Here is a 19,338-nt window from a genome sequence, read left to right as displayed (position 1 = left end):
GCTGCCATATAGACCAGAGGCTATGCATGTCTACTTTGTGTTGATCTACTGTTCAAAATACAACTTGTCACTTGTAAGACAATAAAATGAGAAGAAAGTTAAATGGTTGTGAATTCTTTTGCACAGCACTGTATGTTGGTGACAAAAACTTAAAGATACCCCTTTGAATGTTATTAAATGTTTTTTTTTTTGTTGTAAATTTGATTTTGTTTAATGGAACAAACTAATTTGTCAAGTTTTATAAATGCATACATCTGTTTTTCTTATATGTTATAAAGCAAGCCATTCCCTTATAGGGTACCTTTAATATGAACAGACTAAAAATTAACAACCAATAGATATATCACCATTAACATTCAGTCTCAGAATGTAACACATATGAATGGATTCTGAACAAATTAACAAGTTAAAATAATTTATGCAGTCATTACACATGTGTCCACTCTATCCCTCAATAGCAGAGTGAGACCATATGAAGGACCAAATGAGGGGAAACTATCTTTATTTCATAAAAAAAAAAAAAAAAAAAAAGTAAAAGCAAAAGCACATTTTATGAGCCTAACATAAAGGTCAATAAGCCCTGGCAGTTGATTGACGGATTTAGACTACAAAGGACAAATAAATCAATTGCAACGGAAAACAAAAGGGATTACTGCATGTAATGTATCAGGAGTGATAACAGAGTAGAGGACTGTTGTGTTTTGGAGGATGAGACAAAAAGGTGGTTTGATATAAAGTACCTTTCACCCTGATGGCTTCTCCAGCTTGTGAGAAAGAGACAAATGCATCAGAGACAAAAGCAGGAGGAAAGACACACAACTAATTTCAACTAAAGAAGTCAAAGAAGCAGAAAAGTATATTATTGCTGCTGATTTCAAATACATCAATCTATTAACTTGGTTATAAATCTGTAGAACAGATTAGTAACATAATTGTAATTGTTCAGTTGCTGAAACTAACTCAATCTTGCACCAACCTGTGCAGCGGGGGCAGTCTCAGCCTTGGCAGCATCAGGTGGCAAAGCATGAGAAGATCGGGAGCGTGGTGGAGGCTTAGGAGAGGATAGGCCCTGCTGAAGCCCAGGAGACGCTGCAGCAGCTGGGGCTGCAGCAGGTGGGGTAGATGCAGCAGGCGCCGCTGCTTGTTGTGGTTGCAGAGGAGCGGGAAGTGAGGGCTGCATTGGTGGTGGCAGCTGCGACTGAGCAGATGGGGGCTGAGGCTGCATGGGTGATTGAGTCTGGGCTTTTGTCGTGGGAGGGGGTCCTGATGGTGGGGGACCTGAGTGAAGAAGTAAAACAGAGACAAAGCTCAAAATATCCACATTTTAAAGGTCGGACATACTGAATGGGAATTTCCTCTTCCTGAAATAATCTGCTGCAGCTTTAAAGCTTCAGTAGGCGACTTTTATAAAATAATGTTTTTTACATATTTGTTAAAGTGTTGTGACAGTTTAAATGAGAAAAAAAAGAATCTAACGTATTTTCTGAACTATAGAGCACACCCACCCCCCAAGTCTCCTCTGTAGGAGCTGAGTGTCCCACCATCTCTGTAGTTCTCTACATCTCTTCCCTCCTCAATATCAGTTTTGCTATGGTAGACCCCAATTAAAATTCACAACTTAAAACCTATTAAGAAAACGTTGGTTCAGGGAAACATGTTTTCTTACTGTATATATGACAAAAAACATTAATATAGCTGTTCATCGAAATGTTGACAGCAGAAGATACAAAGGCATGAAAATGTGCCATCGAGTGTCAGCCTGGAATATGTTTGGCCTTGAATATGAGATCACTCAGTTAACTTTTAGTTGGACATATAACCTTAAAAGAAAGTTTTTCAGTATTTTTAGCTCCATGAAAACATTTCTTTACCCAGGGGAAGGTCTGGTGGTTTAACTTGTGCACTGGGCACCGGTCGTGGGGCTCCGGGGTGAGTGTCTGGGATAGGCCGAGGGGCCCCAGGATGCACATCAGGAGTGGGCCTTGGTGCACCTGGGTGAGATGGAGGCTGCGGACGAGACTGAGGGGGCATGCTGATCACTCCAGCTCGAGGAGGAATATTCTGTAAGATGAAAATTGAGAGGATAATCATAGCAATAGAAAATGGATGAGAGTAAATGTTTTGTGAATGCTACAAGCTGAGTAGCTGAACTGAAAAAGTTATTTCATAGCTGAAGAAGAAGCAGAGCAATGTTGACAATGTAATTGTCAATAGTGGAAACAAAAGTTGTAATTTATGAATTTTTTTTAAACATGATTCAAATAATAAAAAAAGAATATTTTAGATCTAAATACTGGTTGAAAACTCACTGGTCTGGAAGCTCCTCCAGGGGCTGGAGCTCCTGCCTGACCTCGACCTGAGAACATTAACACAGACAAAACAATAATTAAGCACACATTTCAAGCAATATTTAGTTTTGGTCCTATTTTAGAGATCTGTATGGAAAACCAAATGCAATAAGATTTTTTATTACTTTGATATGAAGATTAATCAAATGAAAACAATAAGAAATCACAATTTATCCAGCACAGGCTATTCTATGGATGACTTCTTTATCAAAGATGGCTCAGTCCTTCCACAGCTCCAGGAGGTCTGGCAGACACACAGGCCTTTTTATTTGTAACCCAACCACTCACCACACTGTAAGGATTCTCCTCTTCTTTCACTATTCTCTTACCGAGACCCTCCGAAAGCCTTCAAACATTTTCCCACACCACTTAAATGTCTTCTTCTGTCCTGTCGAGTCACCAATCGTAAGTCAACCCTGCCAACCACACAACCTCTTACTATGCAAGAGGGAATCTGCTAACCACAAACACCACACAAATGTCTCAGGTGCAGACAGGCAAAGTCGACGATTGGGTAGACATCCAAACTTTATCCTCCACCTCAGGACAAGCACATGTGTCTCAGAACACAAGCATACAAAACAGGATTATAGAGGAAGGTATAATCTCACCACATTATCAAAAGTACAAATAAATGTCACACAAAGAGATGGTCATGGAACACAGACACCCTTATATAAGATAAATCTGTATCCTCGCTGTATACATCCATGCTAATGCAGCTACGTCATGCATAGCGGCACTCACCTGCAGGAGCATCTGGCCGAGGAAGAGCAGGACTCTTTGGTCCTTTGCAGCATAAAGCAAACCAAATTACACTAAAGTTACACACAAACCAGCTAGCTAGTCACCAGAAGCAGGTGTTCAGAAGAAAAAAAAATAGCTAGAAGCACTTAAAAAAAAAAAGCGTGATGGAAATATTGTAGCAAAGCAGTGAAGCTTGAGAAGATGAAAGCTGAATACTGTGTCTGAGGAGAACTTTCCCACTTCCCAACATGAAAAACAATCTCAAAGATAAACCCACTTTATCCCTTCAGATACGCATACACTGGTCTCTATGAAAAATAGTACATTTTTTCCACAGTAATGAATTTATGTTCATTTTGAATATGTATTATATTATTTTATGGTATATTAAATAATATTATTTTAGATTTCAATCAAAATGTTCTACATAAAATGTTACTTTTTGGCCATATTATACCATATACTATAATGGGCAAGACTAATGACTAAGCCACAAAAGGTCATTATGAAAGAGACCTTTAAATGGGTTTGCATTGCACAATTGCTGAGTATTAAAAAGAAGACAATGAATTGTGCTTGAAGGAAAGAAGACAGGCTTCTTTCATTGATTTTGTTTCTGTGGTGGTTTACATTTCTTGCATTTAGTAACAGATTAATTACATCTCAATCACACCTACAAACAAGACTAAAATGAACCACAATAAAGTAGGGGTGTAAACATCAATCCACACTGATACATCAATTAAAAGATTAGACTAATGATCCAATTATATAAAGCAAATAGAAATACCAATCTACATTGTCATCTTTAAGATGATACAGGGTGATTAATTTACATTTGAGATTGAGCTCAAATTTTTTGAGACACTAAAATGAATGAAAGTTTAAAATCTGCTTTCTTCCATATCAAAAGTGACTTTTTAAAATGTTGCTATGTATTATGTTTGTTTTCTTTAAGACTAAAAGGCCATCAGGGCCATTTAAGAAAAAATGCACTTAAACATGAGAAATGTGAGACAATGCTTTTTTTTAATTGAAATTGTTGGTGTCTGAAATCACTTAGAAATAAAGTGATCAAATCATGTTAAGCAGTTTTTTTCAAAAGCTACTAATTATGAAATGGTTCTGTTAGATGGTCATATATTGCATCTTATTGAAATCATATCATGACAAACTTTGTGATATTGAGTAACATTGTACTGTCATCCAAACAAATTGATGCATTATCGTATTGTGGTAAACTTTTGATTTACACCCCTACAATAAAGCAGTGAAAGTTAACACAAACCATCAATGTCAAAATAGCCTCAGTGACATTGATGAGTGCTGGGTCTAAGACCGAAGGAATTAGGCAACATTCAAAAACTCCTGGCTCGTTACCTTCACTGCCTCTCCTACCAAGCAGTGGGCTGGGACATTTGCCACTGTCTTAGAGAGGAAAACAAATGTTTTTTTCTTTAAAACAAAGTAGAACAGAAAAATGCTAAATATCAACAGATAAAAGTAAAGATTAGTCACAGTGTTCAGGTGAAACCTATATTCTAATTCCCAAATTCACTGTCATGTAAAACTAAACTAAAGTACAGGATCATTTTTCACCTAAAGGATGGATTTTAGGACCTACAAAAACACCTCACAAGTATATTACTAACAAATTACACCATATTTTAAAGAACACAAAAACAAAATTACAAGGGGGAAGTAATCAAACGTTTAAAATACCATGCTAATGCGTCACATCAGCAGTTGGATTCTATCTCTATTCAGACAAAAGATGCAAAACCTTCTTCTTAAAAACAGTGGGACCAGTTTTTTTGTCTTGGACATTACACTGAATCAACACTTACTGACTGCTGTGCATAGCTCTAATGGAAAACAGCAAGAACCAGCATAAAGTAAATCAGCCACAGAAGTATATCAAGACATCATCTGGTCACTTTAACTTTACCTCCAGAGTCCTTTCTAACAGGCTGAGGGCTCATGCCGCCTTCACGGATTTGGCAAAGCAGTGGGATAAGAATGACAAGTTACTATCTCTTCTGTAGAGAATCATAATTAAAAGTGATTTTTTTTTCCCACAGCAGGATTTTATTTAGTTGTCCCCACTTAAGCTGAGCTAACTCTATATCATACTCTATATCATTCTAATATAGAGAAGGCTTATGGGGTGATACCTGAAGGTGGTGGTGGGCGTTGAGGTGGAGCTGGTCTGGCTGGAGGAGCATTGGGCCGAGGTGGAGGAGGCCGTTTGGGCTCCAGGCCTGGACCTGTGGGAGCACCAGGCTGGAAGTCTACAGGAGGCCCTTAAAGGAAAAGATGCAGAAAGGCTTGTTGTATTAAATATATTGTGGCAGTTTAACTGCTAAATGAATACGGCATAGAGTCATGCCCGTAACTGCTCAGTTTATTTGACATATTTCTGACAATTTCATGAAACCCATTTGTGAAAACACACACAACTAAAAGCTCTACAACAACAACAACAACAACAAAGATCTACACCAAACGGGTCTTCTTTTAAGACCCCTTTGGTGTCAAACGCAACCCACACTTCATAAGAACAAAACACGAAGAAACACTATGTTCACTGAAAAGGTGAGTATGCCCTGTGCTCCATGTCAAACAGGAGTCCTAGCTGGGAGTACACGCTGCTCCAAATTGCATAGACTAGCTGGCTGCTGAAACCAGAAGAAGTTGTTAAGCTTTCATGTAGCAGTTTAAATGGAAACCATGTTCATAACTTTGAAAGAGTAGTCCTGGCATTGCATTTACTTATGAGGACATAAGACGAGGACAATGAGTAAAAAAAGTGAGGTAAAAGGAAAAAAACAATTCTTTAGGTTAATAAAACAACATTACAATAAACAACCTTTCATGCTGCAGATGATCTGATCAAGTATTGAGGGTGTTTGGTTCTCCGAAGTAAAGATTATAGGCCAATCCTAATCCAGGGTAAAGGGGTCTTACGCAGATGTCATATAAAACATGGCACAATCCTGAAACACCTCATAGAAACACCTTGTGGAATGTGTCCATTTTTTGGCTTACAGTTTCACATTCTAATTTGCAAAATGTATACAGCGCACATCAACATCACACCCCAAAATCTGCCTCAGAAGGAAACACTATTCTAAAACAAACAAGTGGAAACCAACACAGATTGCATCATCACTCATTTAATTACCTGCTGTTTCTCTCCTCTGTGATGTAGGGCTTAAATCTGCTTCCACTTATTACAAACACAATGAAATCACAGTTTACATTCCAGCCGATGGAGACAACTAGCTGTGCAGATGATTTGAGGAGCATGACTGTAGTTGACTAATTTATTTATGCTGTGTGATGTCATTACCTTGTGATGGTCGAGGGGGTTGTTGTCCACGACTTGGTCTACTGGGAGCAGCGGGTTCTCCATGAGTAGGAGAGGGACAGGGACTACCGCGTGGGGACGGCAGAGGTGAGGATCCAAGAGAAGAGCCTACACCAGGCTGCAGGTGCTGGGGAAGAATGTCTTCCACCTCATCATCCACATCACCTGGAGCCGCAGTCAAAGAACGGTTAGAACATTCCTACAAACCTTAACATAGATAAGTACAATTTCATGACAACTCCTGACCTTCCATATCATAATCTTCATCACCCACGTCTACGTCTTCAGCAAGCAAGGTTGAACTCGCTGAAGTGGGAATGCTGCCGCAGATCCTTTCCACACTCATTTCCTCCTCCAGACTCTTGATCCACCCTGGACTCCTCAGGCGGATGTCAATCACCTTGTCCAGGACCTGCAATACATACCAGCAAGGTAAGCAGAAAAAGGCTGAGAGGTTCCTATGAAACTATCCAAAGTAGATCATTCCAACAAATTAGAATAGGAGCCAACTTACAGTGGAACCACTGAGAGAGAGTGCAGCCAGAGCAGAATAACCTTCCAAGAAGGTTACCCACATTTTCTCTTCAACAAACCTGCATGAAAAATTGCACAATTAATCGAGAATAAGAGGCTGAAGGTGGAACACACCCGGATCTCTGTGCTTGCATGTTAGCCTCACCTGATGAGGATGACTTCTCCAAAATTAGCAAACTTATCAAGTAGTTCATCAATGAGTTCATCACTAAAATAGTCATCAGGCCCCGAGGAGCAGAGGGACACCAAGATGGTGCCATCTGGAGGCCCCTGCAGGGCAATAACTTCTTTGTAGACCTGATGTCGTTCCTCAGGATCCACCTCCAGGATGTCTACATCTATTATTGCTACCACAGGCCTTAAAAGAAATATCACAAAACATGGAAGAGACATGAATTACTGGTATTATTAAGCTTTAAGTAATCATCTTGGATCACAGAGATATCATGATGGTTACCTGTGATCTGAGGTCTTGAGCTCAGCCCTGCCATAGTACTTTAAAATCCCAGGGCTCCAGGCCTGTTCTGGATTATCCTCAGCATCTCCAGATGTAGAGGCTGCTCCTACAACGTTCATCTCCTCAGCTATAAAACAACCACAGAGTAAGAAAATACAAAACAAAACAACAACAAAAACAAACAAATGACTAAATGCAATTCTTCAGAAGTTTTCATATTTGTTTATAAATTAACAAAACAATAAGGCATAACTGCATTGTTATTGGTCAAAAGGTTACAAGGATTAGGTTTAAGATGCCCTGCATATCACCTGTTCTGTTAAAGTTCCACTTTCTCCTTTTCCAAAGTATGCGGTCAGTCCATGCAGGTGTACGGCACTTCTCGCTTGTGTCATAATCTTCTGAAAAGAGGTCATACTTGTAGGTGGGGGCAAAATCCAGGTTTCCCTCAATGAAACCTCGGAAAACCTGCAAAGATATATGAAGGTTACTGTCAACGAATTCAGTAATCAATTAATCGTTAACTGGCATATACAGAGTAAAAAAAGGCCATTTGCTGAAAGAAGTACATACTCAGACAGTGATGAAGGCAAAACTTTACAAAACAATTACAAGTTTTCATTTAAGATAAAATGTAAAATGTGTTAAGATGTTCAAGATGCATAGTATAAACTTCAAGTGGTTAAAATTCTCATATTAAGCACATTTGGCTATCCAATTATCAATTTGTTAATCCAAATAATAAACAGATCAACCCAACATTGTACTGATGTTAAATCAAGGAGAAAGGACTGAGATTTTCACAGGTTAAGGCTAGAAATATTTTTGTAGTTGTAGATTAATTCTTTGCTACAAATGGCCAAGTATACAGTAAAAAATGCAATGTTATTGTTTTTAAGATAATAAATTAAGTAAAATGAAATTGAATTGTTTAATTTTTGCATATTTTTATGTATTTCTCTTTGGTGTTGAAAAATCTGCAAAATGTGTTCATTTCCCTTTTTAGCCGACTGATCCTCAGGATAATTGATGAAATTATTTATCATTAAGGAAGACACGTTACGGAATCAGTTCGCATAATCCAAGAAAACTGCAATAGCTGCCCCCATTTATTTAAGAAAATGTGCTTGAGGAAAAAAATAAACTTTTAAACTCTTAATACGGTGCAGAACTTGCATAGAAAATCTATTCTGAATCAGTCTTAATACACCAGCATATAGTGACAAATGATAATGCAGTGAAGATGTGTTTTACAAATTATACCATTCCTGTGTTCTTCTGTTCCAACAACTGATCACCAGCTGTTAAAGCATCCCAGTTCTGCTGCTTGATGAGCTCCTTCACTTCTTCGTTGGGCAGGTTGATTCGGTAGTTAAAGTCTCCGCACCAGAACACGTAATCGTGTGAATACAGCAGACGACCCTGCAGCAGAGGATAAATGTTACCTCAAATGCAGTTGAATCAAAATACAATATTTGTGACTAGAACTGCCATTACCATCGGGAAACTGAGTCTGCGAGTGATCTCATTGTAGTCGTCATTCCTCTCTTTGACCTGAGACTGGCCAGCAGCAAAGTGGGAGCAGACGAAGCAGATGCTGGTGGTGTGGAACAGCAGGCGGATGGCGACACCTCCCTTATTACCGGTGGCCCCGCCCATTCCGGTTTTCACTGTATCTACAGCAACATCTCTGTAACAAAAAGAATTGAAAACTCATAAGAATTTTCTTACAGTTAGTCACCAAGTGTTTCTGATCAGAATGTGCACTATTTTTACCTGATGAAGGGTGCATGCTGAGGACGAATGAAAACAAACAGGCACACTCCCACCAGCTGCTCAGAAGCAAGCAGCACATACTTGTGGTCCCTTGAAATGTTTTTTTGGAGCTCAGCAGCCCACAGTTTCTGGTTAGTAGTGCTGAGACAAAGAAGAGATGAAGAGCACTAACATTAAAACAAGAAAATCAATTCAATTTTACTGTTACCTTTGTAGAAATTTACAAAATCCTTAGCCTCAATTTTTAAATATCTGACTTGAGTTGAATTTGCAAGTATACATTGCTCTGCAAAGGGTTAGTACCTTTTAAACTTAGCATATAAGTAGTCTTAGCACCAAGTGTTTGTAGAACTTTTAAATTTTGTAATGTTACAATTTCAGACAAGAAATGTGCTGTACTCTAAAGAGATGGTATGTGATAGATCACAAAGTAATTGCAGAGCTGTTACAGACACCCAAAAAGACTTGTAGCTGAGGCTGCAGCAAAACGTGATTCTACAAATAATTGAGAAAAGAGTAGAACCAGCTGCTGCAGACACGGCTGCAAAATGTTTCAAGGTGTGTCTAACAGTAACATACTGAAATATCCATTGTACATTTCAATACATTACAGTTGAAATGTATTGAGTCCAATAGGTTATGGACTGGCAGAATCTTAAACACATACCTGGCACTGACAATGTTCCCAGCATTCAGTTCAACCATTTCTTCAAAGCCGATGGCAAATATATCTATGGGGTTGGCTTTGCTGTCTGTCAAGAAACAAAAGTAAATGTTTGTCTTCAGTGAATGTGTTTGCTTAAGACATTCACTGAACCCTTTAACAGTTAAAGGGGAATGATCTTATAAACAAAGTTTGTGCTAAACACAACAGACATTTACTGAAAACAGATCAGCTGTGATCTTTGTCAATTTATTACAATTTCATCAATTGTCTCTTTCTAATAATCAGATTTTTCTTAAACTTAACCATTTCTGTACTGACTTATAAACTAAAAAGGAGGGATTGATTGATTTGCTTACTGGATCTCCAATGTCCACTTTCTGATTTAATATCTAGTGCACACACTTCTTTATTTAATAATAACATTTAAATACTTACAGCACCTATTTCAACCAAACAAATAGACACATACTCAAGGGGTCATTACCAAGTAATGACTGTGGACAAATTAAAAGAAACATACCCTGGAACTCAGGATGTCCTGCCTTTTTTGGAGCATCCAGCAGCCAGTCGTTCAGTGTCTGGTTGCGAAATGCGATGCTGCGAAACTGCTTGCCCCCGTTGACGTTCCAGGTGCCGACACAGACCCGGATTTGCTTGGGCTTTGTGTATTTGTGGTGATTCTGACACATTCCAAGCAACACTCTTGGAGAGGCTGCAAAGGAAAGAATGTGCAGATTAGATGCCAAAACATGGAAAGATGCACGCCAGAAAGGAGGTTTGGGTGGAAGATGAAACAAAGAAGAGGAAAATACTGATGAAAAAAGGGATTATAATCAAAAAACAACAAAGGAAATTCACTAGAATGTTTAAAAACAAAGGTTATGGGAGAATGACTTTAGCTGTGACCATTTCACTGATAACATTCACAATGTAAAGCTTGGTAGTGGTTTATAGCTGTCTGCAAATACCTACTGAAAACATATGCTGAAACATCTTAGTTTAATCATTGCTGTAACTATCTGATAAAACAGACAGTGGAATAAACCACAACCAATAGTGAATAATAATAATAATAATAGTAATAATAAAAAAACAACTATATGACAAGGCAGGAAAACATATCTGTTGCTTGCAGTCTATAAGTTACTATACCTGATTGCAAGACAGGCTCAGTGACTAAGATTGTTTGCAAGTGGGAGAGAAGGAAGAAAGTTGTAGGTTAGCATCTTTTCAACAGATAATAGCAAGTAAATATTAAATCAGCCGAGCCAGGGCTCCTTTCAAAATTCACAAGGTTTCTTTAGGGCTGCTGAAAAGCCTATGTCTCCATCACAACCATTAAACATTGTCTCAATAACAATTAGTTGGTATGAAAAAAAATAGTAAAATATTTTATTCAACAATGTTTAAAATACATGACTCAAACAATGCAGAAATTACTCACTGCAACTGAGTTTAAAAAGAGGAATTGTGCAAAGATGATTTTTTTTTTAAGAATTTATGCCTCTGATTCAACCATTTGAATTGTTATAAGGTATGACTAAGTGTTGCGCTATTGGCAAAAGAGGGACATTCAAAACATTAACAGCTGGGACACCAATAAGTGGCACCAGTGACAATGCCAGATTTTTTCATCACTGAATTAATGTCCTCAAGTGAGATTATTTAACAAAGATCAAGACAAATTTATTTTAAGGCTTTTTATTAAGCTAGCCAGATGAGCCAACAAATGTGGAGGACAATGTAAGAAAAAGTTAAAAGAAGGGGATAATAATTTCATTGTATTCTTTCATTGCATTGGTTTTTGTGTCTAACATTGCTCAAAATGTTTTTTTATGTTTGAAAGGTTTAATCAAAATGCAGCTCATTGTTTCCACAAATGTTTCACCAAATAATAAGGGACTTAAATCATGCAGAAAATTACCGTAAAGACTGGAAGTGGTGAGCAAAGCTCGAGCTTTGTCTGCTAAATCACTGTTAAGCGTGGATCCCAGCCTCAAGATGTCTATCGCCTCCTGCTTGGAGCTGTCGAAGAAGTTATTCTGAATGGTCCGTGTCACAGAGCGAGCGCCATCTTTGAGCTTTCCAGCCTGCAAGCCAAGAAATATATATACATATATATTTATATTTAGCATCCAATCAGTTAAAAAGGCACACACAAGAAGTTAAAAAATGACATTTTCGCCACTGCAGGATGGAAAAAAAAAGACAAGAAGGAACATTTTAGAGAGATCTGTCAGATTTGAAGCTCATAGTAATGAATTTCAATTATCTTCTGAAGAAGTTAGAGATTTCATTAATGGCCATTAGGTGGAAATCTGGACAGATTTCTCTAAATTCCAAGAAAGATTTTGCATTTTGATGGAAGAAATAAGTATAAATGTAATTGCTACAAGTAAACGAAAATAAAGTAGTTTTTTCCCCTCTTTGTTTCTCTTACTTTTGAATTTCTGTTCACAGTGAAATTCCAGGAAAGTTCAATGAGAGCATATATTTTCATAAGGATAATCAAAGGGAAGTAAACAAGATTTGTCACCTGTCCCAAACTCCATTCTCATTTATGTGAAACCATCAGACTGATATGTACAAGACACCAGAAATAGACCCATAGCTTAAAAATATCTATCATCCTAATGACTTACCATACAGGTGGAGAGGTCCACAGGTTAGCCAAAAGACATAATGCACATAATTAAAAAGGGTACAATCTCTACACAGAGGATTAAATATTGATGCAATCATTACCTTGCATTCTTACAGAAAATTGCAGTTTATGAATTAGTGTCTAAAAGGTGATGGCTGAATATATTTAAAGCAATCAAGAAATCATTGATATCCTAATTGTGTTCATGCAAGACAGTCAATTCACTGTTTAGAATCTAAACTTTAGTCGGGTAAAGAGCCATAGGTTCAACATAAAGCCCTGATCAAGGAGGGTATAAAAGATAAAAAACAAGATATATATATTTTTTGTCACTTTCAATGTGTGTGCATTTATCAGATGTATTCAGTCTTGAAAATTGTACAATATTTTTTTTCAATGATTCTTCAGAATCTTTAAAATGGTGTTAAAATCCTGGATAACATCATTTGGAGTCACATGTTATTAGCCTGCAAAAACTACTTGAGTGGTAATGCTACATCACACATAGAGTATAATCTATGGAAGCGGATTACCTTTGGACTCCATAAAACACGGAGTTGCTAACCTGCATTATAAATTACCTAAATAATTGAAAACTTCTCGTTATTCCCAAGTATTAAATTACTTCATTACACACCTTGGCCTTCCCATCCAGGGCTCCGGTTCCTGCATAAATCTTACTGACGGAGTCCCCGTTGGCAGACCACATGGTCCTGAAAACCTCCTGGAACCGGGCCACCAGCTGTGGTTTCTCTGTCAGACCCATTTGCTCTAACTGTCTGGGCAGCATCTGAAGGAGGCAAAGGCAATTTGAATAAAAGACAAATCTATAATATCTTTCAATATCAGGCATCAATGTACACCAAGCTGGACACAAACCTCAAGTGCAAAGAAGGCTTGAACACTGTTTGTTCTATCCAAACAGTCCAGGCAGTTACTCCTGATGGTCCCTCCCTGAGTCCTGAAAAAAAGCCTGATTTATTCAACTGCAAAATACAATAACATAACGTTTGATGGAACTCGACTTATCAATATTGTAGTTCCTTTCAGTTCTTTGAACTTGCAAGTCATGAGAGAATGAATGTCTAATGCTATAGATTTCAACTTATATATTAAATGCCTCCCAATCAAACCTATGACACTTAAATTTCCCACTTTCATAACTGGAAAAACCTGAAGTACTTACAGAATGTCCATATCAATACAAAGATAAAATTGAGCACAGGTGGAGTCTATATGCTGATTAGGTGCTTTCTGATGGGAATTGTATCAGAGTAAAGAGGGCCAATGAAAAATGGACATTTTCCATTCCAAAATAAATCCGAAAAGTCAAGAAAATATGATTTATGTTCTTTCAGAGATATGCACCACTTGACTTTGTTTATAAAATAAAGTTGAACATTGTCTTTGTACTATGACTAGAAAGCATTCAAGTACTTTTGGAGAGTTCTGGAAAATGTGTTTTTGACAGTTTTACTGAAGGCCCATTGAGGTTATTGATCATTAGATAATAAATGTTTCAGCTGCTGGATAACACAGCAATAACATCCATGGGTCATGAGCTCAAAGGTGCCCTCTAGTGGATGGTCTGCAAACAATTGGGTAGAGTCAAGGAACAGTGTTGACATTAAGTAGCAAATAGTATGTTCCAACAAGATGATATCTATGTCTATTAAATAATATTTGTAAAAATTTTAGCCAAATTAATCAAAAGAATAAAAGGTTAAAGGTGACTTGGCGAAGAGACATGAGGAGGTATTATACAAAAAAAGGGTGGACGTAATCTTAAAGAGCAGAAGTGACAAGCAAAGCTAAGCTATGCAACCTTTAAGTAACCCTGATCACAGAGTTTCAAAAGAGGAGTTTTGTAAACTCAGAGCTCCAAAGAGGGAAACAAATAATTTTTTAGATACCAATAGAGACAACTGACAAGATGGGGAATGTGTGTGCATGTCAATTGCTGTTGCAAAAATACCTGTTATACTGGTACTTCAACTGTACGAAATGAATCAGGAAGAGATACAAATCTGTACAATAAGAAAGAACTTTCTTACCTTACAATGCCTTTTTCCCCAGAGTAGTAGAAGAACCCACACTCATCTACGAATTTATTCAGCTGTGGTTTCAGAACACTGCTGAGTTTATCAGTCTTGCCACCTCGCACATTTTGATGATAGTCAAAGTTAACCATTTTCACTGCTGTGGCATGTTCTGAAGCCTTCAGGTGACTCTGAGGGAGAGAAAAGGGAAGAGAAGATATTTGTTAATATTTAAATATAATCCAAAGATTTATAATGTGCAGTTGCATGGCTTGTAAATTCATTCAAATGTTTTTTGATCCACAGGAAAGCTTGGACAGCAATGTGTTTTATAAAACGGCTCAAGCTCATTTCGAACTTGTAATACTGTCACATTTGCTTCTTATTTTGAAAATGTTGAAAATCTTCAAGTTTTTTTAAACTTTTACTTTTCCCTTTGCTAACTGACTGGGCAAAAACCCAGCAGGAAGTGACACATTCTGTATTGAGCAAAATCCCGCGCTCTGCAGAAGCAGGAAGAATTCAAGCAAGCTTTCACAAGCAATAAGTAATAAGGCCTCTTATGACACATCTTCAACTGTTTCACTGAAATCCTGTGTTATTGTCTGCATTATAGAAATCATTTAGTAAAAAAAACAAGACAGTAAAATCTCACCTGAAATGCTTTGCTGAGCATATGTTCCCCTTCTTTGCTTCCAAGCAAGTTGATGATAACCTGCTTGCCATACAACATTCTCAGTGCAGTAAAGTGTCTGCAAAACAGATTCAGGCATAGCGCATTTATCAAGTTCAAGTCGTTACAAGTTTGATAGCAATAATCATAGCTACCTTTAATTAAATGCACTGTTGCAAGGTTTTAGGTTAATTTGAACATGACACAACAGTAAAACATTGAATAATACCAATAAATATAATTACATTTAAAACTGCAAATATGATAACTGTTCAAAAAGCTACCAGATCAAGACACTTTTCAGTGTCTGACTTGCTAGTCAAGTAGCCAGCCATATTCTTTATCATTGAGGTGTTAAAATGATGCAATAAACAAATTAAAAGAGGTAAAAAGAAAAATGAGTTAACATCTGCATCACAAAAACAGAATATTGGAAGTTGCCCATATTTCTCATTACTTAATCTGTAATTAATGGCAGTATGTATATGCTACCTTTGTAGAATCAAGTAAATTGTGGAAAAGCACAGCAAAAATCTCACCATATAATAAAATGAATAAATTTGAAATAGACAACTGCAAGAAGGAGACAAACTGGGTACAAAAAGCAGAGGAGGTTTGATTTAACGTTTGTTTTTAGTAAATTTCTATCAACATGATAGCAATACTGGAAGTCCATCCAAAGGAAACCAAAAAAATGTGGAAAATAAAATGATCAACATTTGTCTTCCAAACTTTCTAACTGAAGGCTATCGTAAATTGAACAGACATGGGAACAGCTACAAAAGTGGCTGCTGTGGTTTGATAAGGAGGGGTCCAGTACTATTTGGGTGTGGTACAGATTGTAAACCAGAAAAATATGGTTCACACTCCAGTCACAAAACAACCGAAGTACAAGCAGTAAGTGCATTTATCACCATCATATCTCTGAAGTATACTGGAAAGGACATGAATACCCAGTCATGTAAAGTCGGAAAAGGAGTCTTTTTTTATGTAGAGATAATATTTAAAGCAAAATGTTCTTTGATTGTCAGTACTTGTCTCAAAACCAAAAAAATGTAATTGTATGACAAAAGAATACATTTAGAAAAGTAACGGGGGTATTAATTTCAGACACAACTAAAGGAGATTTTTTTTATATGTGACGGAAAACCCTAAGGGGTTCCGCACAGAAACCATGTCTTTGACATCTACACTTAGATCGGAAAATTAAAAAAATGTGTATTAGCTAATAGATAGTAGAAAATGAGGGTTATGTCGTAACAACTGAGCTGTCCAATTTCAGAAATGGAACTCTCCCAAATGCAAATGTTACTCTGTCACTTGAAGACAGAGCAGCATATATAGGGACAAATATTAGACTGAATCAAAAGCATCTCCCATGATGTTTAACAATGTTCATGTTACCTCAAAAATACTGTATATTTGGTAGGACATTGTTGATGAAGAGCTATTAATGTGTCCTTGATGTTCCCAGTAACAATATTAGTGTTTCAGTCTTAATCCTCTCCTGTTTTCAAGCTTTTGCTACTCTTAACCAGGTGACAAAGAGATTTTCAGAAGGCTATCAATCAGCTGCAATCTAGTAGAACAGAAGAGAAGAAGTGAAGCTGAAGCCACTCATAAAACCTTTAACCTTTTAATTACCTTTCAAAAGCTGGTGCATTTGCCTCAAATCCCCTTGAGAGTTTGACACGATGGGACCCCACCTGCAAAGACACAATCCACAGGGTCCTACTTTGGTAAAGTATAAAATAATACTAAAAAAAAAACCCAAAAAGATAGAGTACACATTGCGTGGATGCCCAGAAAACCTGAGAAAGTGAAACAGACATGTGTGCACTTGAAATAGACAGATGAGGCATTGATTCATTTTAAAACAGAGAGAGAATGGAGTGGAACAAGAGCAACACAGAGACAGAATGGAGGAAATTTGTTCACATAGACAAAGACACTGAGCAACAGATGAATCTCGTCATCTCTCCGACACCTTTCTTCTCCAGATTTCAACTCTGTTATTCCACTAAAAAATCTAATACAAGCTTTGGCACAGAATCAGGGAAGTAAACTTGGATACGCATGACTACTCCCACTCAGGCTTAGTGAGAAGTGAATAAATCTAGCACTGAGGCTGCAACAAGAAATCTGTTCCTCATTGTCATGTTGATGTTCCGTTTTAAAAAGATTTGCCAACAGAAAAGCATTTCCTACTTTCACTTGACTTCTATTTGTGATCAGTTTGTAGGGTGATGGCTAGAGAAAGTTTTTAATGTTTTCTGATTTGCTTGCATAGACCTGTTTTGACAGGGCCTACATAAACTATTCTGGGGGTAAACTGTACTGTGGCCATTGTGACTTCTTTTCTTTCTCCTCAGTCATGCAGGTCCAACCTCTGCATTTTTAATAACTTCTTGAGATGACATCTGAAACTACTCAGGTTGCAGTGGGACAGCTTAGACTAAAACACAGTCAGTGTGTACCAGAGCACCGTAGTAGACCGGTCAAGAACAATAAAATCAACATTTTCAAGTATTATTTCTATACATGATCTAATAACTTTTTGGTATTTATTGTTAAAGGACATCTTTCAAGGTATGAGTCATTTCGCTTCAGAGAATATATACAGGTGCAGCTCAGTTAATTACAAAGTAATTGAAAATTTTAATTCCATAGAATGTAGAATTATTGCAAATAGGATGACTATTTAGGATCTTAACAAATTAATATTAAATAAAAAAAAGCATTTTAAAAAACTGGAAATGTTCTGTTATAGTCAACACGATCATGGGAAAGACTTCAGTTACCCACAGGCAGGTACCCGTCTACATAGATGTCAAACTGCAAAATGTTAACACCCCTTAACTGTCATGAGGACAACGAAGTCCTTATGAACCCATTTACTCACCAGTAAGTGCTTTGGGGGTGACAGTTAAGGGGTTTCAAAGCTGTTAACTGTTCACAAAGTACAGTATCCTTCCATATTAGTAGAAAGTTGAGTGGAAGGAAAAAGTGTTGTAGAAAAAGTATACCTGCAGCATTTAAATTTTTTTTTGCCCAGAAAAATAAGAAAGAACACAAGTACTTCTACACTGTGGCTGATTGACCAGCAAAACCAACCTAAACCAAACAATAAAGAATCTGTGATGTATTGTAAGATAAAAGGCATGAGATCTAACACTGTAGATAAATTCAAGGTGATTATTAAAGGTGCCCGGGCTTTAACAACTTAGCACCACAAGCTGATTGTCTTTAACACTGTTGATGCAATAATTCAAGCAACAGGAGCATTTCACTGAACCACCATTGCTAGGTTATAATCCAGGTTTCATAATATATAAACCAGTACCATCCAAAACTCAAATAAATGCTTAAAGATACTTTTTGACAATGTTCTAATTTACTCAGATGCACCTGTAAATAGCTCTTTTCAAAAATGGGTAAATAAAACACTAAATGACTTTCATTTTCTACCACTGACTATTTGTCTCAGCAGGTGTTCTTTGTATTGCACTTGTGCTAATTATATATAGGCTCATTTGCATTTTTAAAAATTATTCTAGGGGTACACATATTTGGAGAAAAACTTCTCTTTTTAATGCAACTAATATAACACGTCCTGCTCAGGAAGTATTTGAGAATATGGAGAGGAGAGCCTACAAGCCACAACTGGTAGAAGGGGACTGAGAGCTAAAAAGGTGCGTCAAAGCAGGAGAACTACACTTGCGTCTGAAAACAACCCCAAGCCCACTAATCTGTGTTTTGAGAAAACTAAAGACCTACTGGCCTGAATAGATGGCTAATATGCTCTTGGCGTCATGTAGGTCTTTAGGAGATTATTGTTGTTAGAGGTTAAAATGTATCCAGCTGCTTTGGGAATATTATAGTAAATCAAACAAAGTGGTTAGGGGATGTTTTCAGAACAGGCTCTCTCACCTGACCCAAGAAGTCTGGGAGCTGAGGAAACAGAAAAAAAGCCCTTTACCAACCACTATTACTGTCATTAGCCTCCCCGACATCTAAATTACCAGTCTGTGCAATGTCAGAACAGGAGCAGGCAAACTCAAGTGATGTTGCGTCAGCTGTGAG

General features: G+C 37.4%; 1 protein-coding gene across 5 annotated transcripts in view; it reads right to left on the bottom strand.

The window, feature by feature from the left end:
- The window catches only part of synj1 (synaptojanin 1), a 29,707-nt gene that overhangs the window by 5,485 nt on the left and 4,884 nt on the right, over positions 1–19,338 (bottom strand). Inside the window, exons 8-33 of one of the 5 annotated variants that reach the window (XM_055051319.1) lie at positions 16,900–16,961; positions 15,238–15,334; positions 14,598–14,773; positions 13,423–13,504; positions 13,181–13,333; positions 11,824–11,989; positions 11,052–11,075; positions 10,420–10,611; positions 9,900–9,984; positions 9,233–9,373; positions 8,954–9,146; positions 8,720–8,878; positions 7,768–7,924; positions 7,457–7,583; positions 7,145–7,357; positions 6,980–7,058; positions 6,712–6,877; positions 6,448–6,630; positions 6,280–6,324; positions 5,270–5,398; positions 5,044–5,082; positions 4,476–4,523; positions 3,096–3,137; positions 2,310–2,356; positions 1,872–2,061; positions 977–1,278 (exon numbers count right to left, since the gene is read on the bottom strand). In XM_055051319.1, coding sequence (XP_054907294.1) covers positions 977–1,278; positions 1,872–2,061; positions 2,310–2,356; positions 3,096–3,137; positions 4,476–4,523; positions 5,044–5,082; positions 5,270–5,398; positions 6,280–6,324; positions 6,448–6,630; positions 6,712–6,877; positions 6,980–7,058; positions 7,145–7,357; positions 7,457–7,583; positions 7,768–7,924; positions 8,720–8,878; positions 8,954–9,146; positions 9,233–9,373; positions 9,900–9,984; positions 10,420–10,611; positions 11,052–11,075; positions 11,824–11,989; positions 13,181–13,333; positions 13,423–13,504; positions 14,598–14,773; positions 15,238–15,334; positions 16,900–16,961 — 3,297 coding nt within the window. The remainder of the gene's footprint in view (positions 1–976; positions 1,279–1,871; positions 2,062–2,309; positions 2,357–3,095; positions 3,138–4,475; positions 4,524–5,043; positions 5,083–5,269; positions 5,399–6,279; positions 6,325–6,447; positions 6,631–6,711; positions 6,878–6,979; positions 7,059–7,144; positions 7,358–7,456; positions 7,584–7,767; positions 7,925–8,719; positions 8,879–8,953; positions 9,147–9,232; positions 9,374–9,899; positions 9,985–10,419; positions 10,612–11,051; positions 11,076–11,823; positions 11,990–13,180; positions 13,334–13,422; positions 13,505–14,597; positions 14,774–15,237; positions 15,335–16,899; positions 16,962–19,338) is intronic. The other 4 variants (XM_055051320.1, XM_055051321.1, XM_055051322.1 and 1 more) reach the window with 4 other exon arrangements.

Source organism: Poeciliopsis prolifica, unplaced genomic scaffold (genome assembly GCF_027474105.1).
Source record: "Poeciliopsis prolifica strain line A6 unplaced genomic scaffold, Auburn_PproV2 SCAFFOLD033, whole genome shotgun sequence".
NCBI classification, from domain to species: Eukaryota; Metazoa; Chordata; class Actinopteri; order Cyprinodontiformes; family Poeciliidae; genus Poeciliopsis; species Poeciliopsis prolifica.
This window is presented reverse-complemented; position numbering and strand designations above follow the sequence as displayed.